General features: G+C 53.3%; 2 protein-coding genes, 1 long non-coding RNA gene and 5 other non-coding genes across 8 annotated transcripts; all 8 read left to right on the top strand.

Annotated features, from left to right (window-relative positions):
* The first annotated feature begins 2,063 nt into the window (after positions 1-2,063).
* On the top strand, positions 2,064-5,717 carry RPL13A (ribosomal protein L13a). Its single transcript, NM_001304873.1, has 8 exons — positions 2,064-2,099; positions 3,668-3,740; positions 4,131-4,196; positions 4,398-4,499; positions 4,701-4,786; positions 4,964-5,023; positions 5,300-5,422; positions 5,621-5,717. The coding sequence occupies exons 1-8, from the start codon at positions 2,085-2,087 to the stop codon at positions 5,705-5,707; spliced, it is 612 nt and encodes a 203-aa protein (NP_001291802.1). The 5' UTR covers positions 2,064-2,084; the 3' UTR covers positions 5,708-5,717.
* On the top strand, positions 3,787-3,870 carry LOC117795312. The gene has a single exon (XR_004619287.1). It is a non-coding gene; the product is annotated as a small nucleolar RNA Z195/SNORD33/SNORD32 family (small nucleolar RNA).
* Positions 4,539-4,623, top strand: LOC117795311. The gene has a single exon (XR_004619286.1). It is a non-coding gene; the product is annotated as a small nucleolar RNA Z195/SNORD33/SNORD32 family (small nucleolar RNA).
* Positions 4,824-4,894, top strand: LOC117795313. Its single transcript, XR_004619288.1, has one exon. It is a non-coding gene; the product is annotated as a small nucleolar RNA SNORD34 (small nucleolar RNA).
* Positions 5,081-5,165, top strand: LOC117795317. The gene has a single exon (XR_004619290.1). It is a non-coding gene; the product is annotated as a small nucleolar RNA SNORD35 (small nucleolar RNA).
* Positions 5,718-10,524: 4,807 nt separating the features above from the next.
* Positions 10,525-12,703, top strand: RPS11 (ribosomal protein S11). The gene is given in 5 exon segments (NM_001304884.1): positions 10,525-10,559; positions 11,262-11,393; positions 11,592-11,667; positions 11,980-12,109; positions 12,533-12,703. Coding segments are annotated over 5 exon segments (477 nt in total). The 5' UTR covers positions 10,525-10,544; the 3' UTR covers positions 12,657-12,703.
* LOC117795318 lies at positions 11,787-11,872 on the top strand. The gene has a single exon (XR_004619291.1). It is a non-coding gene; the product is annotated as a small nucleolar RNA SNORD35 (small nucleolar RNA).
* A 252-nt stretch (positions 12,704-12,955) lies between the features above and the next one.
* On the top strand, positions 12,956-17,771 carry LOC117795234. Its single transcript, XR_004619129.1, has 2 exons — positions 12,956-13,326; positions 17,449-17,771. It is a non-coding gene; the product is annotated as an uncharacterized LOC117795234 (long non-coding RNA).
* Positions 17,772-20,867: the final 3,096 nt, after the last annotated feature.

Below are 20,867 nucleotides of genomic sequence, written 5' to 3'. Positions count from 1 at the left end.
GGAGGGGCGGAGGGAGAGAGAGAATCTTAAGTAGGCTCCACGCCCAGTGGGACTCATTCCCCAACCCTGAGATCTTGACCCGAGCCAAAAATCAGGAGTTGGACGCTTGGGGCGCCTGGGTGGCTCAATCGTTAGGCGTCTGCCTTCGGCTCAGGGCGTGATCCCAGGGTTCTGGCTTCGGGCTCCCTGCTCTGCTAGGAAGCCTGCTTCTTCCTCTCCCACTCCCCCTGCTTGTGTTGCCTCTCTTGCTGGCTGTCTCTCTCTCTGTCAAATAAATAAATAAAATCTTAAAAAAAAAAAAAGAGTCGGACACTTAACCATTGAGCCATGCAGTCCCGCCCAGGATCAGTTTGTTTAAATGATTTTTCATTTCAGCACTTGTTTCTGTACGGTAATCTTTATTACAACTTTTTTGGAAAAGGTAATCTTCGTTGAGAAGTTTTCCTTGCATCCTTGCTCCTGTCCCCTCTGCTTTCCTGCTCTCCTAATAAGCACAATACCAGTTTAAGTTAAAACTAGGTAAAATGTAAACCTCAGCTCCTCGGTTGCCCTGGGGGCATTTGGAGTGCCCAGTTTTCCCACGTGGCTGCTCTGTAACTGTGTGGGAGAGCACATATTGCTCGGTTTCCATCTTTGCGAAGAGTTCTCTTGGAACTAAAACACAGTGGGCACTCACTGGAAATGGAATTGTTTTCAGTACTCAGTTTGTGCAGAGCGCTGAGCTTGGTGCTCTCCTCTCCTTTCTGTCCACGATCCCCAAGACGGCCCAGTGAGACAGATATGTCTATCATCCCATTTTACAGAGGACACTGAGGCCCAGCGAGACGAGTCACCTGCCAGAGGACACAGAGCTGGGACTTGGAGGAAGTCAGCTAGAGACTGGTCCCTTCTATGACGGTGGTGCCCCGCTCACTCTCTCCCCAGGATGGAGGCAACGCCTGCCCCCAACGCCAGCCCCAGCCCCACCTATACCCCTCTGTACAAAGTCCTTGTCCCCAGGAAATTGTATATAAACCATTCTTTTCTACCAGCTCTGGCCAGGCCTGTCTGTAGATGGGACAGGGTGCGGACCGGGCAGTTGGGGTGTGAGTCCTGGTTTTTCAGTTAATGCAATGATTCATCCGGTACCGGTTTTCTGAGACCTCTCGGGGCCCAGAGCCAGTGCGCGGCAGTGCTGGGACCCAGACCAAGCCAGAACCCGCCCTCTCGGGGCTCCTGATCTATGGGGAAGAAGACATGGGACCAGGGTCCTTCAGTACAGCGGGACACCCGCTCTAACGGCAGCAGTACAGGCACTCCGGGAACCCAGGGAGGGGTACCTGACCCAGCCTGACATCCCGAGACTCGCTCTGGAGGAAACAACTCTTGAGCCAAAAAGCCCTGGGACTGTGACAGGCCAGATTTTAGAAGGTGGGGCTGGAGGGGTGGACATCCGAGGCAAGGGACACAGCCAAAGAGAAGGTCTAGAAGCCATCTGGAACTCATTCCCTTATGCACGCTTGGATCTCATAGGGAAAACTACTTCCACCTGTTTTACAGATGGGGCTACTGAGGCCCAGACAGGGCCGGGGGTTCGGCCAGGTTACAAGGAAGCAGAACAGGTACCGGAATCCAGACCTTTAAGCCTAGAATGAGCGCTGAAGAGAGAGCCCACTTGCCCCCTGCGGGCCACGACGTGCCCTGCAGCCTGCTGTCGCCAGAGCGAGTGACGGCGCTCTCCCCCCGTCCCGCCCCCGCACACACCCGGGCAACCCCGGAGAGGGAGATTAACGGCCCCTCAAAAATATGGCGGCCGAGGCTGACCAGCCCCGCCCCAGCAGAGCGGTTTCCTACCCCACGTGATCTCTCGCCCCGCACAGCAATGGCTGCCTAAGAGCCGACGGGAAGGATTGGAACCAGATTGGACAGTCAGAAGATGACCCGCCTTCTAGAGGGGCCCCTCTGCGCACGCGCAAGACACTTGGTCCAATGAAAAGACGGAAGGCTGCCCGCACAGCCCATGCGGCGTCACTTCCTCCGCCCCTGTTTCAAGGGATAAGAAACCCTGCGCCGAATCTTCCTTCTTTCCCAGGCGGCTGCCGAAGATGGCGGAGGGGCAGGTGCGGGCTCCGCGCGGGCCGGGAAGGCGTGGGGCTGGGTGGGATCCAGGCCAGAGCGAGGTTGAGCCCTCTTTCCCTTCCTAGGTGTGTTGTGAAACCTAAACTCGATAATTGAGCGAAATGAGAGGCTTTGGGCCTAAAAAAGTTTGCAACGGGGGAATAATACGAAATACTGGGACGGTTTTTCTGACCCGGGGCTAAACTGCGGCATCATCCCTTTGTTAGGGGCGACTATGGGGGAGAGTTACTTTAAAATTAACTCTGGTTTTGCCATTCGACTCGGCCAGATTTTGGCCGAGTCGGGCTCATGTGTCCCTAGCTACGGGGAAGCGCGCGGAAAGCGCCTGGGCGGCTTCGGGGCGATGGGGAACCGAGGATTGGCCAAAATGGAGGGCGCTCCCGCACTGCCCCAGGCGCGCAGCGCTTCATTCTCGTGGGAGTACTAATCCGTGTCCTGCAGCCCTGGACGCTTTGCTGGGAGATCTTACGCAGTGGGTCCAGAGCGTTCGTGACTACAAGACATCTAGGAATGAATGGCTCTCTTTTGGTCGTTGGGGCGGACGGACGGTTTAAAAGGCCAGAGAGCTGCTAAAAGGCTCCATTGCCCTCAACCACCTGGGGGCCCTCGAGGGGCACAGCAGAAGCTTAGCTCCGAGTCCCTGGATTCCTCGTCTCGTTTGTTCTATGTAAAGAAGGGGATGGCTCGGGAAAGGGTGTCCATGTGAATTTTCTGTAAGGAGTCTGAGCGGTAGGGGAAGGAAGGAGCACGTTTGTGGGGTCAGGAAGGTGGTAGAGTTCCCGAAACACGTGTTTTCTGCATTTACTGGGTGCCTGGCACAGTTTGGTTTATATTTGGTGTCATTCGGTTAACTTACAATAATGTTCCTGAGGCAGATCCTGTTATCCTCATCTTCTAGGTGAGGAAGCTGGAGATTTTTAGCCAAAGTCACATTGTCAGGAAGCCTGGCTTTAGATTCTGTACCCTTCTGCCTTCCAACAATCACAAGTATATAACAAGTATTCGGTAAGAGTGGGGACTTGACTCGTGGTGAAGCTGAGGATTTGGTTTTGAGCAGTTCAGCCAGGGATGCAGAGTTCAATTCAGCATAAGATACAGCCCAGGCTCCTGACTACTCGCAGAGCCTCACCCACTCTGAGCCTGTTTCCTTTAGGATTCAGTTTGCGCTGGAAACTTTGACCTTGAGAGAAGTGGTCTGTTGGAATTCCACAACTTGTGTCAGGGATTATAAATTCTGACTGGATCAATGGACAGAGTGCTGCCAGCCTTTGTTCAAATCCCAGCTCATTGTCACCCTTGAATGTAATCGGGGCTTAAGAATTTCGGCCCTTCAGGCAGCTGAGATGTGAGGAAAGGGCTTTGTTTTATGCCATTAACTGAAAACGTGAGTCAGCCATTTGTTTTCTTGGCCAGATCTGTAGTGGGCCTTGGATTCTAGTTTCCAGGCCTGTTCATGGATAGGAGGCACTCTAGGGATGCAGTGGTTGCTTTGGGTGGGGAGTCAAGCTGAGGGTCCATCTAAGTCCTTTCACCCTATTACCTCCACCAGGTCCTGGTGCTCGATGGCCGAGGCCATCTCCTGGGCCGCCTGGCGGCCATCGTGGCCAAACAGGTGCTTCTGGGTAAGTCTGCTCTGCCCACAGCTCCCCTGGGCATGAGTCCCAGCCGGTGGTCAGTGATGAGCAACAATCACCATCTTTCGTTTGAGTCTCACGACCATGAGATCAACCCCATGCACCGCTCTGAGACCTGCCACCTGCTTTCTTTCTTGGGGTCTGGGGCTCCGAGGTGGAAAATTCTTTTCTGTCGGCTGTCACATTAAGCGCAAATCCAGCTCTGCTGGGGCCTTGGCTTTCTTGTGCATTGTGGTCAGCTCCACGGGATGAACCCTGAACCCTGTTTCCAGTCCTCAGCAATAACTGGGCAGGTGGGTGGCGGCCAGTTTGTAGGTAGAGCCCTTGGGTGGCTTCATAGCCTTTGTCCTTATTTGCCTTACTTTTCTTCTCCTTTAGGTCGGAAGGTTGTAGTCGTGCGCTGTGAGGGCATTAACATTTCTGGCAACTTCTACAGAAACAAGTGTGAGTTAGGACCTGGGAGAAGGGCTGGAGAGGGTGGACCTGGGAGATTCGCGGCCGCCTTTGGCTCCAGAAGTGAGCCTGCTAGTGGTGGGAAGTGCTCATTTACGTTCCCTAACAGGCCCTTGGGAGAGTATGGATGTGTGTGTTGAAGAAGGTAGCATGTGGCTGGGGGCTGAGGCCTGGCACCCTCTCTTTCCCCAGTGAAGTACCTGGCCTTCCTCCGCAAGCGCATGAACACCAACCCATCCCGTGGCCCCTACCACTTCCGAGCACCCAGCCGCATCTTTTGGCGGACAGTGCGAGGTGAGCTGGGCCTGAGGACTGCAGGTGGCGATGGGATGGGTGGCCAGTGATGAGGACTTCTCCCACTCGTGTTCGAGTCCCCCGACCATGAGATGACTCCACATGCACTACCATCTGAGGCCACCAGTGTGCCTGCGGGGGGCGGGGGGGCAGGGTCCTTGTGAGCCCCGCGGAGCGAGCGTGCTGTCCCTCCACCCACAGGCATGCTGCCCCACAAGACCAAGCGAGGCCAGGCTGCTCTGGACCGCCTCAAGGTGTTCGATGGGATCCCACCACCCTACGACAAGGTGAGCTCGACGGCCGTCTGCACAGCAGTCCTGTGTCTGGCGTCTGTGATGTTGCAGTTATACCTACATTGTTTGACCCTCATGAGAACAGCACTGGCTGAGACGCTGCTCCAGCCAGCCGCCTTCCCTGCCTGCCCCTTACTCCAGGGCTCTTAAGCCCCTCTCCTTCTCTAACAGAAAAAGCGGATGGTGGTTCCTGCTGCCCTTAAGGTGGTGCGCCTGAAGCCCACGCGGAAGGTGAGTTCAGGTATCCCTGAATCATCTCGCTAGGGGGCGAACTTGAGGCCTGAGACTGGCAGATGATGGCTCTTTCTCACGATGGTCTGCGGATGCCACTGGGCGGTGCCGATAATGCCAATGGCTCAGCTGATGCCAGTGGGAGCCCCTGGGGGTGGGTGTGCCTTGAACTTAGGCATGCTAGAGAAAGTGGGGTCCTCTAGGACAGCTTGTCAGCTCCCGGTCCCATAGCCCCCCTGGTTCCACTTGCTTAGAACTTCCTTCCCCTCCCCCCAGTTTGCTTACCTGGGGCGCCTGGCTCACGAGGTTGGCTGGAAGTACCAGGCAGTAACAGCCACCCTGGAGGAGAAGAGAAAGGAGAAGGCCAAGATCCATTACCGGAAGAAGAAGCAGCTCATGGTGAGGATGGGCAGGAGACCAAGGGCACCACACTCCTGGGCAGGGCATTGTGGGTGAACTCTCTGGACACAGTGGTCTTTGGTCCCAGAAGCCTCTGCTTGAGGCCCAACTTGGGGCGGGGCGTAGGATTGGGTTCCTGGGATGGCGAAGGTCCTGGGCAGCAGCCTTTGACCACCATCTGTTCTCTAAACCCCACAGAGGCTACGGAAACAGGCCGAAAAGAACGTGGAGAAGAAAATTGACAAATACACAGAGGTCCTCAAGACCCATGGACTCCTGGTCTGAGCCCAATAAAATTGACTGTTTATTCCTCATGCCTGGCCTGCCCTTCCTCCACCGCCGCCCTAGGATATGGGGGACTCCCCGGGGCTGCTGTCCTCGAGCTACAGGCAGCCTGGGGCTTAGAATGCTGGGGACACAGAAAGGGCTTTAGTCACTGCTGTAATGAAACGCTTAAAAGGTTAAAAAAAAAACACAACTTTAAGAGCTTGGAGGCATAATTGCTTGTGACCTACTCATTCCCGAGAGTTCTCAGAAATTGATAGTTGTGGAACAACTATTTCACCGTTTGCAAGAGAGATTTGGAGATGATTGGAGGGGAGCCCTGTGTTGTGAATGGGGTGTTTAAACTTGTCCCGGGCTCGAGTGCTATGCTCTGCAGCAGTTAGGGTGCGAACATGCTGGGGGTCAACCCTGGTGGTGTTCACAGGTAGTCCAGGCGGCAGCCTGGGAAGTACAGCCAAGGGGTCACAGGCACTGCCCTGGTGCTTTCCCTGTATTTTGTGATCCCAAACTAATAAATTATTTTTAAAGAAACGTGGCGTCTTTGCAGTGTGTGTCTGCTGTGGAGGCAGGCCCTTGGCAAGCAAAGGGGCCTTGACAGATAACGACTGGCCATGCTCAAGTCACTTTCCACAGTGGGTGGATTATAACCTGTCTGTTGGAGTTTTTATCTACCTACCAAGAGTTTTTACCTGCCACTCAAGGAAATTCCTTGAGAGTCTGTATAGGTGTATTTCTCAAAACTAGCATGGCCTGAGGTTGCCCAGGGGACCTAAACTGTCTCACTAATATAGCTGCAAAGGATGGAATTGTCACCATCTTAAGACCAGTCCCATCATTGTGGGGGCTGGTGGGCTATTTTTTTGTGCCACACCAGAAGGTCTGTGCTTTGTGTAAAGAAACTGGGACAGGAAACTTAGCAAGTAGCAGTAGGCGCTGGAGGTGGGAATATGAAATCTAATGCTTTTAGGAGGGAGACAGTCTTAAGCAGGCTCCACGCCCAGCATGGAGCTCGAGGCAGGGCTCCAGCTCACAACCCTGAGATGACCTGAGTTGGAAGTTTACCTTACTGAGCCACCCAGGCGCCTGTAAAACGACTTCTTAAATCTGGAAGGGTAAATGGAGCATTGCGCAGGTACCAGGATCTTCACAATCACTTGCTAACATGCTGCCCTTATGGATTAGTGGGCAATAACACTTGGAAATTTCTGTAAGAAGTTTCAATATTCAGATGCCTAACAGCACAGAGAAAACTGGTTGAATGTGATAGACATTTTATTGTAATTCACAGGGCATTTTACTTTAATTCAGGGGGCAGATTACAACTCACATGTCCTGTCTTGGTAATCTAACCAAAATGTCCAAGATACCACAGTGACTTAGTTTTCTCTAGAATCTACAAATGGGTAGTATCTCTACCCCTTCTGGGGCTCCCCCTCACCACGGGAGCTGCCTCCAGCAGTGGCCAAAATTAAATACTAAGTTTAACAAAACTGCCTGTTAAAGCAGCACGATAATAGTCGTGCCAAAAGCATGATCCCTTAAAAAGATAAATTTGGCTGTACAAACATGTAAAAACTTCCCACTTCAAACACAAGCCACGAAAAAAGCCACAGACTGGAAGGAAATATTTGTAAATCCCACCTCTTTTGAAGAACTTGTTTCCTGGGTATATTTAAGAAAAACAAAAACAAACCAGGGGCACCTGGGTGGCTCAGTTGTTAAGCGTCTGCCTTTGGCTCAGGTCCTGATCCTGGAATCCCAGAATCAGGCCCCTCATCCGGTTCTGTGCTCAGTGGGGAGTCTACTTCTTCCTCTGCTCCCCTGCCCCCACTTGTGTTCTCTCTCTCTGTCTTTCAAATTAAAATAAATAAATAAATAATAAAATAAAAATTCTCCAAACTCCATAATAAGGAAAACCAACTAAAGATCGGGCAAGAATTTTAAGAAATATTTCACCAAAGAAGATAGACAAATGGCCGATAAGCACGTGAGAAGGTGCACAACATCCTTCACCATTAGACAATGAAAATGGAATCTCTGGGCATCCCCTTAATCCTTCCTAGAGGGCAAACTTGGAGGCTCAGAACCTCCGGGTCAGCAGCAGGAACGTTTTTAAAGCTCCTTCTTGCACCTTGCCCACAAAGCCCCCTCCCACAGTGTGCGGGCATGCCTGGCCCATCTCTGCTTCGTCCCCTAGGAGTTCTAGCACCCTTTCCCGTCCTGGTCCATTTCCCATCCCTGGCAGGGCCCAAGGGAGGGTATTACTTTGCTAGTCTTTGGGGTGCACATGGGAACGTGAGCTTCTCCAGGTCATTTACATTTCTATTGTGAAACCCTGGTAAGTATGTCTGAAATCCGGCAGAGGCCAGAAATACTCCCTCAAGTGATGAGCACTAGAGTTGGCTGGAGTTCATCATTGCGCATCAAGGCTGTCTGGCACTGCTGGGCCGAAATCAATGTGGTGGGTTGTAACCAGCCTTGAAATGACAACGAAATTGAATAGAAACGAAAAGAAAAAAAATCAGTGTATTGCAGGAAGGAAAGGAGAAAGTTGAGTTAGAAAGCAAGAGGAAGGGGGCACCTGGCTGGCTCAGTTGGAAGAGCATACGGCTCTTGATCTCAGGGTCATGAGTTCAAGCCCCACGTTGGGTGTAGAGATTACTTAAACAAATAAGTAAATTTAAAAAAAATAAATAAAGGACAAGGATGGGAGGGAAGGGGAGGAGAGAGAAGCAGGTGTTTGGTCAGGATGCGACTGTATTTCCTACTGCGGGTTGTGGTCATTAGAAGCTGTGGACCTAAATATCTCCAAACTACCCCACCCCTTCACGGTGAAGCAATATATATATTTTTGTTTTTCTCTTATCATCAAAATCTCATCAGCTATTCTGAGCCATTTGCAAAATACTGAGCATTTTAAAAACCAGAGAGGAAATCACACCTAATCTCACCACCTGGAGATGAAAACCACCAGGGGCGATGTCATGCATTTCCTTCCAGGCTTTTTTTCTAAGTCGCTTTTGTACATAGCTTAGCACACCTTGCAACTAACAACTTTTTTTAAAACTAAATATCATAAATCCTTATCAACTCAACCAAAAACTCCAGAAATTACTTATTTCTTCCAAAAATAAAGCCACGACAAGGTCAGTGGGGGAGGGGAAGACATAGAAGGTTTTATTTATTTTTTAATTTTTTCCCTAAAGATTGTATTTATTTATTTGAGAAAGAGAGAGGGGCGCCTGGGTGGCACAGCGGTTAAGCGTCTGCCTTCGGCTCAGGGCGTGATCCCAGCGTTCTGGGATCGAGGCCCCACATCAGGCTCCTCCGCTGTGAACCTGCTTCTTCCTCTCCCACTCCCCCCTTGCGTTCCCTCTCTCGCTGGCTGTCTCTATCTCTGTCGAATAAATAAATAAAATCTTAAAAAAAAAAAAAGAGAGAGAGAGAGCATGAGCAGCGTGAAGAGCTGAGGGAGAAGCAGACTCCCTGCTGAGCAGGGAGCCCAATGTGGGACTCGATTCCAGAACTCTGGAATCATGACCTGAGTCAAAGGCAGACGCTTAACCGACTGAGCCACCCAGGCTCCCTGGAAACCTCACCCTCTTCATAGTGGGTCACCAGTGTGGAGGCTGGGGTTGGGGAGGGGTAGCTTCCGCCAGAGCCTGAGAGGTGAGGCGCTGAACAAAGAATTCAATTGAAGGAACAGCAAGTTGAAAAGTCCCAAGGCCCAGAGGAATCTACATGTTTTAGAAGCAGCAAGGAAGGAGGAGAGGAGGGGCAGTCAGCTCTAAGAATGTAAAATTGAAGAACCGCATCACAAGAGAGTTAGGCCTTTTAAATGTGGTCTGTGCACCAGAGCCTCATGCTACAGGTTAAGTACGCAAATGGAGAGGCAGCGTTTGGACACTTGGAGACCAATTCTTTGCCAGTTGCATCTATCTATCTATCTGTATATATATATATATATTTAATCTCTGTTTCGTAAGACTTTGCTTGCTAAGAATTTATAAAATAACAAATGAGTATCCAATTATAGACCTGCCCGCTCAATGCCGTAGACGTTAGCTCCATGTAGCTGTGTAAATTTAAATCTAATAACATGCAACAAAGTTAAAAATTGCAGTCCTCAGTCTCATACACACTTGAAGTGCCAGCGGCTGCCATGTTGGACGGCGGAGACATAGAACAGTTCCATCATTGCGGAAAGTTCTACCAGACAGTGCTCAGACAGAAAATCAGCAAAAGGGTTTTTGTTTTGTTTTTCACTAAACCGTTGTCTGGGGATTGAAACAGGACATCAAGGACAACAAACTTCATTTAACTTGAAAAAAACTCATGGTCTACGCCCGCCCCTCACAAAGATGGCGGCGCCGTTGGCACATGCTCCTAAGACCGTGTGGGCCGCCCCGCAAAAAGATGGCCGCCACCGCATCCCGTTTGAATTCTGCAGGAGCACAGCCACGCGGTCTCCATACCCCACGTGATCTTAGCCCGGCCGAAACATGCCTGCCTCCCTATAACTCTCGCGATAACGTAGGCGGCTCAAGGCTGGCCTCGCCTCCCCAGCGTGAACTAGCGCGCCCAGCACATTCATGGTGTGACTTTAGCGAGACGCCGACTGCTGCTGCCCGACCCCCTGCCCTTCTTCCTGTGGAGCGTCCGCGCAGTCTCCGAATCGCGTGCTGGGTTTGGGCCGCCCGTCAATCACAGTCGCGCCTGAGGCACCGCCCCAAACCGTGCTTCCGCCCCCTTTCGTCACTTCCTCCCTAGCCCCCTTGCAGTCGATAAGGAAACCCGGACACCCTTCCGTCTTTCCTTTTTTGAGGCGGCCGGGAAGATGGCGGACATTCAGGTGCGGGCTCGGGGCTGGCGCGGATGCTGCGGGGCGCACCCCCGGCCTCGGGCGCGTCCCGGAGAGAAGGACCCTGCGCCCCAGTTCGGGGGTTAATGCGAGACGGCCTCGATTTCCCAGACTTAATTCGGGGGCGCGTGTCTTTGAATTAATCTAGGTTAGCGTCTCCTAAGTCCCGGGGCCTGCCCGCGTGGGGTTTAGTGAGGCTCAAGCCTTTTAGGTGTTATCTTCTTAAAACTCAGGATTTACGGGGTGGTGTTCCGGAGGCCTTGGGCCATCGGGTTAATCCTGTGAGAACTGAGCTAAGGGTTAATCCAGGAAGCCTGTGGTTTCAGTATTTATTTCTGAAGTCGCATATATTTTATTAGGAGAGAATCCTAGATGGGTGTTCCCGTGGCTTGAAGAATAATCGTTGCAGAAAGGTGTCCACGTTGTTAGAGTAATGATTGTGCCTGGGTTTTAAGGAATGAATTCTGCGGGTTATGGGAGGTGTTTTAGAACATTAATGCTGTAGTAACTCTGGTTCAGAGTTGAGTTTGAACTTAGAGACTCGGGGTTAGTGTTTTTGATGGTAATTATCGAGGCTTGGGAGGCTGACGTTTGGGGAGTAAATGCTGGAGAGGATGGGATCTGGGGGCCTCTGGGAAGGTTTCCAGGCCAGGTTGTCGGCTCCAGACTCACCAGTTTCCTCCTCCCACCTAGACTGAGCGCGCCTACCAAAAGCAGCCAACCATCTTTCAAAATAAGAAGAGGGTCCTGCTTGGAGAAACTGGCAAGGAGAAGCTCCCGCGATACTACAAAAATATCGGTCTGGGCTTCAAGACGCCCAAGGAGGTATGGAGGCTACTCTCGGAAGGAAGGAGATCCCTGTGTCCCTACACGTGTGCACAAACTCGGTTACCTTGCCCACATTGGAGTGGCTGGTCCAGGGGCTGGTGGGAAATGTAGTTCATGTTCCTGAGGGCGCCCCCCCACCACCGTTATTTCAGGAACTGCTTGTTCAAGGCTCACTCCTTTCTCTCCCTTATTCAGGCCATTGAGGGCACCTACATTGACAAGAAATGCCCCTTCACTGGTAATGTCTCCATCCGAGGGCGGATTCTGTCTGGTGAGTGAGGGCCTCTGGGGCTTGGGTTCACATTTCTGGGTCCGAGGAATGATGGGCTGGGGATGCTCAGATTCCTGGGTGAGGAAGGAGTTGGGAGACTCCTGGTTCCAGGGGGCACTGGCAGATAATGTCTTTTCACGATGGTCTTCAGATGCCCGCCACGGGCACTGCTGAGAAACCCACTTGGCACACCTGATGTCAGCAGCGGGGCTTGGGATCTGTCCTTGGCTGCTCCCAACTCCCAGCATGCTCTGGGCTGCCCAAAGCCCCCCTTCCTGGGGGGCCGACCTACGATCCGTCCCCTCCCCCCAGGTGTGGTGACTAAGATGAAGATGCAGAGGACTATTGTCATCCGCCGAGACTACCTCCACTACATCCGAAAATACAACCGCTTTGAGAAGCGCCACAAGAACATGTCCGTGCACCTGTCCCCCTGCTTCAGGTGAACATGATGGGCCCTCGGGTTCCCAGGCAGAGAGGAGGGGGTGGTCTGCCTCCAACTTTGAGTGACATGGGACCTGGCCTGGGTTAATGGGGCACTCTGGCCGCTGTGTGGGTAGTAAACTGTTGAGGAGAATGGTGTAACCAAGCAGATGTCCTCAGGAGCCTCCAGTCTGTGTAAACTGGAGAGGATCAATGGACGTCGTCTGCCCTGAGCAGCCCCTGAGAGGGGTGGAGTGTTCTCTGTAGTTTTGAGTTTGGTACGTTGGACACAGTTTGTGTTCCATTAATAATGACCAGGGGCAGGTGGAACTGGAAACTGGAGCTTGGGTAGGGTTTGGTGGGGCCAAAGCAGAGAGGCTTCAGCCTCTAGTGGCCTGCATGGGACAATCCAGCCCGTGACAGTCCCTGCCCACCTCCACAGGGATGTCCAGATCGGCGACATCGTCACAGTGGGCGAGTGCCGGCCCTTGAGCAAGACCGTGCGTTTCAACGTGCTCAAAGTCACAAAGGCTGCTGGCACCAAGAAGCAATTCCAGAAGTTCTGAGACTAGACATCTGTCCACACCCCTGAAGAAAATAAAGTTATTTTCCCAGTCAGGGGCCTGGCCCAGGGTATCTGCTCCTTTGCCAGTGGGATTGTTTCTGGAAATTGAATGGGATTGATGCAAAAGATGGGGTTCTCTTTCATCCTCTGGACCCCCCATGTAAGGGGTGGAACTGGGAGCCACATCCTTCCTGTCCTCTCATCTGTAGATGAAGATATGAACCTGTATTAAGACACTGCTCCTCTCTTTGGGTCTCCTTTTGGCCCATGTCACTTCTTGGTGTCGGAATAAGTAAGCACTTCTACCTGGCGTTGGGGCGTGGTAGTCTCTGGGGAGGAAGTGAGTGAGGGCGTAGGCTCCTGCGTTCTCAACTCTGGTCTAGGCCCTCTGGCCTTGGAGGGGGAGGGAGAGGTAGCCACTCGGCCTGCTTGGGGCGGTGAGGTGGGGTGGGGGGTAGCGCATGGGCTCGTGGAGTCCTGTGCTGCCTGGTTCTGAAACGCAGCAGTCTTGACTTCAACCTGGGCTTTCCTGTCTCCTTGACAGTGGAGGAGTGGGGCAGGGAAGCCAGGCAGCTCCCCCTTACAGCCCCAGGCCCCACTGCCCCTTCCTGAGTGAGCGCATTCCCCTTTGCAGACAGCAAACTCCTCTGAGGGGGCAGGCTCTCCCTTCGGTGAGTAGCTGAGCGCCAGATCTCAGGCTATAGATACTGCCTTTGCCTGAAAATTAAGGAAATTGGCTTTGAGGGCATCACTCATAGCCCGAGCTGAAGCCAGCCTGGTACCCACCTCTACAGGACCGGGTTGCAGGCTGCTCAGAAACGGGTTAGGAAGCCCCTGGAAGGAAAACTGACCTGGTCGGGGTGGTCTTAGGGGAGGAGAGAAATGGGGACAGGGTCAGGCAAAGAAATTAGGGAGTTTTTGTTTTTTTTTTTAAAGATTTTATTTATTTATTCTACAGAGATAGAGACAGCCAGCGAGAGAGGGAACACAAGCAGGGGGAGTGGGAGAGGGAGAAGCAGGCTTCCCGCTGAGCAGGGAGCCCTGCAGGGCTCTATCCCAGAACACTGGGATCATGACCTGAGCTGAAGGCAGATGCTTAACGACTGAGCCACCCAGGTGCCCCAGGGAAAGAGGTTTGACATGCCCAGACAGTGTTGGGGAAACGTGGGGAAAGGGGAGAGGTTGACCCTAACAGTAGAAGGCATTCTATTAGAGAAAAACTGGGAACAGGGAGCGGGACCTTGAGGGTCAGTTACAGAGATAAGGACAGAGGGCTCCCTGGACTCTGAACAAGGTCGGAGGCCACAGGTAGTGACAGACTCAGATTTCAGAACAAGACCTGACGGACCTTAAGCAGGAAATCAAGTTTGAGATGATAGACCTGGGGGTCAGCAAGGCAGTGGGGGGGGTGCTGACTTCTAGAATCTGGAGAGAGACCCTCACCCGAGTCGCAGCAGGCGGAGATGGAGGCACAGAGGACGGGGGGTGCTGGAGTCACCTGCTGACTTCATCCCTCGGGGCCCGGTGCTGTGGGGTCCCCAGGTCCCTGCCCCCCATGCCTGTACCAGGGACTGAGGCACAGCACTGGTACAAGGGTTGGGAGACAGGGCCAAGAGGAGAGAGGAGCTGCTGCCTCTGGACCGCCTCCGCGGCTCCTTTTTACCCGGACCCAGTGAGGGCGGGGGTTCCTGCCAGAGGAAGTGGGGCCGCATCAAAGAGGGCAGGAAGGGGCAGGGACAGGTCAGAAGGGGGCACCGCCCCAGACATGCAGCCTGCAAGCCCGCCCCACCCCGTGCTGGAGGGCAGAGACCCCACGGGAGGGGACCGGGACCCAGAAAGGGTTCTGAGGCTCTGAGGCTGCTCCGGAGCCCCCCCCCCACTGCCACAGGTGTTTCCGTTTGGGGTGGGGCTGCCCTGTTGACAACAGCAGCCCTGCTCCCCTGTTCCCTCCCAGCGGTCGTTGGGGTGTCTCCTTGGCACCCCACCGTGTCAGGTTACCTAGTCACAGGTGGGGCACCTGCCTGGTGTGTGTTGGGGGACACCTCTGGTGGGTCAGGTGGCAAAGACCAGGGAGAGATGCCCTGGGGCCATGCCACTTGTGCTTGGAGGGAGGTGACCATGGTGACTACCCTTTCGAGAGTCAGGTGACGGCCAGAGACCATTCCACCATCCAGTCACAGCCTTAGTGCTTGCTCTTTGCTCTCCGCACTGCTCTTCCCTCCTTGCTCGGCCAGCCAGCGCCCATCAGACCTGCTCCCTCCTCTGAGCCTTTGCACTGGCTGTGCCCTCTGCCTGGAAACTCTCAGTTCAGGTGTCCACCTGGCTCCCTCCTTCATTGCCTTCGCCTGTAATTCTCACCAGCCTCTTCCCATCTGGCAAAATCTCCAATCCGCCCTCCTAACCACCCCTCCTGGCTTTATTGCCCTATAGAGACAGATGAAGCCCATTTCTTGTATATTTGCATGTTTGCTGTACAAATGCTATGTGATACTGCATGTTTGTTTTACATATTAACCACTGGAACGTGAGCTCTGCATTCTCAGCACATGGACAAGTTGTAAGCCTTCCATACGTGTTTAGAGGAGTGAACAAATGAAAGTTGAATCCCTGCATTCTCACAGGGCAGGCCTGACCCCTGGGTCTCAAGGCCTGGAATGGCCAGAAGCAGGGACCATGAGCAGATACCTCCAAGTGAAAGCAAGATGACCACAGGTTCCGTTCTGGTTTCTACCTCTGCTGCTCATTAGCAGGGGACGCCCCCCCTCCCCGCCCGCCGCCGCCCTGCAACCACAGAGCCTCAGGTTCCTAATCTGTAAAATGGGTTCTGGCCTCTCTCCCCCATTGGAGGATGAACTATGGTTATGTGTGTTAATGGAGTAGAACTAATTCTAGTAAATGGTACTTCTGATGGAAGTAATTTTTCCTGAGCCCATTAGAGAAAGGCCCCAAGGTAGCTTAGTGTGGCAGGCCCTGGGTCCCTTCAGGGGGCCCCAGAGTTACTCATTGTGTGGTTGTGGAAACTGCGTCTATTATAGCAAGCCCTGGTGAGCTGGCATGGGACCTTGAGTCTATTTTAGCATGCTTCTAGAATATTCTGCATGCCTCTACAGGAGATGCCAGTGGCATTGCATTTTTCTCAGGGAAATTAGCTGCAGGCACGGTTTCATAGCAGGGTCCTAGATGTATGATGTCAGCAAGGGTCAGGCCTGTTACATGAAAACAGGGCGGCTCTTGCTGGTATCACAATGTGTCATGGCCCTGCACCTATCACAGCAGGCCTCTGGAATATTCTAAGATAGCTATACTGCAATCATTGTTGCAGCCCCATGGTATTCTATTCTAGCAGGACTTCCAGAAGCAGGCACCTGGAATCATTTGACTGGTCCTGTCCGGAGGTCTGTGCGTGGAGTCTAGGGAATGTGAATTGTAGTAGCTTCCCTGTGTGTTTGAGCTGCCCTGCTGCCACCTTTTGGCACTGCCCTGAGCCCATCATGGGAAATCCCTGGGAATCTAACATTCTGGTAGGTCCCAGCTCTATTACATATTATCACAGAGGGCTACAGTATAAATTCTGCTAGAACGTTCTAGCAAGGACACCAAAGCCATTCTAGAAGAGGTTTAGGGGCATATCAAACCAGCCCAGGGTCATTTGTAGTTGCCATCATTCATTCTACCAATATGTACCGTGCTGGCCCCTGGGATGCAAGAGGGAGCAAGACATACCTGGGGCCGGGTGTCTGAGGTCCCTGGGACCCTAACAGCAGCTGGGAGATTAAGGGAAACAAATGTTACTACAATGCCCTACCATGTGCCCCATGCCCAACACTTAACTCGATGAAGCCTCTCCCCTGAGATCCACAGGAACGTTATTCCCATTTTATAGGTAAGGAAACCGGGGCTCAGAGAAGCCAATGAGGAAGAGGCAGGATTTGGTTTTGAACTCAGGTGTGATTGCCTTCCGGGGTCAGTAGGGGGCACTACGGTGCAGGTGCAGAGGGGAGGGGCGGATGTTAAGGCGTGGGGCCGATCATAGTACACAGTCCCCAGGGCCAATGCGGCTTCATGGACGCGGTTCAGAAGGGACTCACTATGGGTTCAATGCTCTGCTCGAACTGTCTTGAAGTTGGAACAAGGGGCTCCACATTTTCATTTGTCCCAAGCCCCGCAAATTATGCAATGGGTCCTGCCATGGGCTTTCTCTTCTTTATAGTTGGCCCCTGGGGAAATGATAGCAGGAGCCCCCAGGGCTCTGGAGGGCACAGGCAGAATCAGTAGAGCCTGACCCTGGGAATATGAGAAGGGACAGCCAGCAGATGCTGTAAATGGCCCCTGAAGACATAACAGGACCTCAGACACCTAGAAGGGACTCCCAGTGGGTACTAAGCGACCCTGAGGGCTTTCTCTGTTGTAGCAGGAAGGAGGGATGTTATGGGGAATGTTCTGGCAGCCTGAGAGCCCTCGTTGCCAAGCCCTAGGAGAGGAGGTCAGACGGGGATATTCTACCAAGGGCAAGGAAGGGCATCCGTCCTGACTGTGGTAGACTGGATAGTGGTCCCCCAAATGTGAATTCCCTAATCCCCTGGAACCCGTGACTATGTTACTACATATGATAAAAGGGACTTTGCAGATGGGATTAAATTCAGGATTTTGAGATGGGGAGATGATCTGGGATTATCCAGGGGACCAGTGTAATCCTGAGAGTAAAGAGGGAAGTGGGGGGCTGAGCGGCTGGTTAGTTCAATTGGGTAGAATATGACATTAACAACACCGTCGTGGGTTTGCTCCCCAAACAGGCTGAGAAAAGCATTCGTTCTCCTGTTTAATAAAAATTAACTTTAAAAAAAGAAGAGGAAGGTGGGGAAGATCAGAGCCGGAGAGAAATGTGAGGACAGACGGCCACACACACACAAAGGTCAGAAAGGGGAGAAGATGCTATGCTGCTGGCTTTGAAGCTGGAGGACGGGGCCATGAGCCGGAGAACGCAGGCAGCTTCTAGAAGCTGGAAAAGGCACGGAAAGGGATTCTCCCCTCGAGCCTCAAGAAAGAACCAGCACTGTGGACCATTTTACATGTCTGACTTCCAGAACTGTAAGATCAAAAATTTGTGTTGTTTTAAGCCGCTGAGTTTGTGGTGACATTATAGCAGCCATGGGAAATGAATGCACTGATCCGGGGCCATGGTCGATGGCCACTGAAGCAGGATCCTGGGACACATGGGAAAAAGCCTGCGGGGAATTCTCCCAGAGCCCAGAGGATACTCTGACGGTTCTGGGGGGCACAGACTAGCAGGCCCTTGGAGTGTTTTAACAGGAACCTAAAGACTTCATGGTAGAGCTAGGAGGCATTCTTTTTTTTTTTTTTCTTTTTTAAGATTTTATATATTCATTTGAGAGAGAGAGACAGAGAGAGCACAAGCAGGGGGAGAGGCTGAGGGAAAGGGAGAAGCAGACTCCCGCTGAGCTGGGAGCCTGACGTGGGGCTCTATCCCAGGGCCCTGAGATCATGACCTGATCCGAAGGCAGATGCCCAAACGACTGAGCTCCCCAGGCACGGCCCCAAAGGACTTTTGATAGGACCCAGTGAATATTAGAGTAGGTCCTGAGAAGTGTTGCAGTGACAGTTGGTAGGACAGTGTAGCAGGACCAAGGACACCCGGAGGAGACTGATACCCAGAGAGGGGTAAAGCAGGAGCTGAAGAACAGCTGGGCAAAATGTGAGCATTAATGGAAGGCCCCATGGACAATGGACTAGAGTCCCAGGAGCGCGGTGGCAGGAACACAACAGCTTGTCCCCAGGGCTCTAGTGGCATTGTTTAGGGACCTAGGCTCTACAGAAGATCCCTAGGAGGGGGGTGTGTCTTAACCAGTAGAGTAGGACCCAGGGGACCTAAAGAGGAGACACAGAGCCACGTAACAAGACCTCAGGGCCCCTTTTTAGTGGGGTCCCTGGTCCCTTGAGGGTGGTTCCCTCCTGGGAGCAACAGTCCAACGGACAAGGAGACAGGGGAAGGGCCTGATAGCAAGTCCTGAGAAATGCAGGAGGTTTGCTGCTGGCAGAAATGCCACAGCAGGAGCCAAGGGCCTGGGGCTGAGGCCCCTCTGGGGTCACAGCAGGGGGAGGGCTCAAGACTGGTTTAGCAGGATCCTGGGGCGGGGCGGAGGGTGGCCGATTCAGAAAGAGATTAGCAGAAGCTGTTATTGCTGGGCCTCAGGATTCCATCAGGGGACGCGAGGCACAAGGGGGCGGGGATCTGAGATATCAGAGCCCCAGGGCCAAGGAGGGGCCTCCTCTGGCCATGGTCCTGCAGGACACCAGGGACAGGGCATTAAAGCTCCTTATTGGGCCCCCAGGGTGATGGTTTCCAAGCTCCAAGGGAAAGTAAAGCAGGGACGTGGGCTCTTTTATACCCGGGATCACGCAACATCACAGCAGGGTCCCAGGGGCTTTATTTTACTCTTTCCTTCGCTTGGTTTTGGTCCTGAGGCCTTTAAAATGAGAGCCCCCAGGCTGCTGGAACGGTCCCCTAGAGACATAGCCAGATCCCTAGGGACACAGAGGGGACAGCTGGGCATGGCAGGTTCCTCAGAGTGTTTTAGGAAAGAATCGAGGGGGCTATTGTAGGCTTCCTGGAGCATGAACGGAGGACCCACCAGTGGCATTAGAGGCCCTCAGGGTGGATCTTAGTGGACCAGGGAGAGGAACGAAAATGAATACAGGCTCCTCACTAAGTCGAACACAGATTTACCATGTGTCACGGTTAATTTCACGTGTCAACTTGGCTGGGCCCCAGGCCCCAGACGTTGGGTCCAACATTACTCTGGATGTTTCCGTGAGAGTGTTTTGGGATGAGACTTACACTGAAGTCAGGGGGCTTGGAGGAAAGCGAGCTGCCCTTTCAGAATGTGGGTGGGCTACCGCCCATCAGTTGGAACCTGAATAGAAGGACAAAACGGACCTCCCGCAGGCGGGCCCACGGCTCCATCCGCATGATCCACTCTCCCTGGTTCTCCCGCCTGCTCCTGTGGGACTTGAACTGCAACTCTTCCCTGAGTCCCCGGCCTGCCAGCCACCCCTATCATATTTTAGACTTGCTAAGCCAGCACAATCACATGAGCCAATGCCTTAAAATAAGTCTCTATATATGTACAACATTCCAGTATAATGGAGGCATTGTCGCCGCAGTGTGGGCTGGGGTGGGGGACTGGAGGGGGCCTCTAAGCCTGACCGCAATATATCTTGGGATTAGGTTATTGAGGCCATATCAGAAGATACTAAAGAAGCATAAGGGGATTTTCAGGGGACACTTAGGGGACGGGTTCCAAGGAGGAAATTTAGAAGGGGTCTGGAGAACATTCGGTGTAGCAAGCTGGGTGGGAGGTGGGGGTGGCTGTACAATGAGGTAAGAAGAGGACCGGCTAAAACCTACAAAGTTGGCCCTCGGAGAGTGTCGGGCTGTCAGCTTTGTCGTGAATTCACTGGGTGGCTGACACCCTCAAAATAAGAAAACGGAGCAACAGAGAAAGAGACCACAAAGAAAAGAAACAAAGAAAAATATTTCAAGAGAGAGGCAGAGACAAATAATCAGAGAGGCTGGGCGCAGGGCCTGGGGTGTGCCCTGCAGCTGGGGGGCGGGGTTGGATATTCCTGAAGTCAGGGAGCAGTCTCCGGACAGGATGTGAGAGAGGAACTGGGGTCTCCAGTCACGGGAGCCAGCTAGGGCTGCAGGCTGGAAGGGAACTTCGCTGCTGTGAGCAGAGCTGGGGCCCAGGCCGAGGGAGGACAGGCCAGGGTCGGGACTCCTGGATCTGAGGGAGGAGCGGTTTGGGGTCCTGCACTCCGGGTCTGAGGCTGGAGGGGGCTGGGGGACTGGGACTCCCGGATCGGAGGGAAGAGTTGGCATGGGGGGGGGGTCCCTGGACTCCTCGATCTGAGGGAGGAGAGGGCTGGGGGCTTGGACTCTCAGGTCTGGGGAAGGAGGGGCTGGAGACCCTGGACTCCTGGGTCTGAGGGAGGAGAGGCTGGGGGCCCGGACCCCTGGGTCTCAGAAAGGAGGGGGCTGGGGGCTTTGGACTATTGGGCCTGAAGGAGAAGGGGGCTGGGGGCTTTGGACTCCTGGGTCTGGGGAAGGAGGGGCCCGGGAGCAGGGACTCTCCGGTCTGAGGGAGGAGGGGCTGGAGGCTCTGCACTCCTGGGTCTGAGGAAGGAGGGGGCT

Source organism: Ailuropoda melanoleuca, chromosome 12, assembly GCF_002007445.2.
Source record: "Ailuropoda melanoleuca isolate Jingjing chromosome 12, ASM200744v2, whole genome shotgun sequence".
NCBI lineage: Eukaryota > Metazoa > Chordata > Mammalia > Carnivora > Ursidae > Ailuropoda > Ailuropoda melanoleuca.
Note: the sequence above shows the minus strand (reverse complement) of the source record. Positions and strands in the feature narration are given on the sequence as shown.

What these genes read in the sequence shown, in the direction of transcription:
- RPL13A (NM_001304873.1), top strand. An exon ending in GGCCAAACAGGTGCTTCTGG is followed by an intron (nt 3,741 to 4,130) that starts GTAAGTCTGCTC and finishes CTTCTCCTTTAG; the next exon opens with GTCGGAAGGTTGTAGTCGTG. An exon ending in TCCCACCACCCTACGACAAG is followed by an intron (nt 4,787 to 4,963) that starts GTGAGCTCGACG and finishes CTTCTCTAACAG; the next exon opens with AAAAAGCGGATGGTGGTTCC.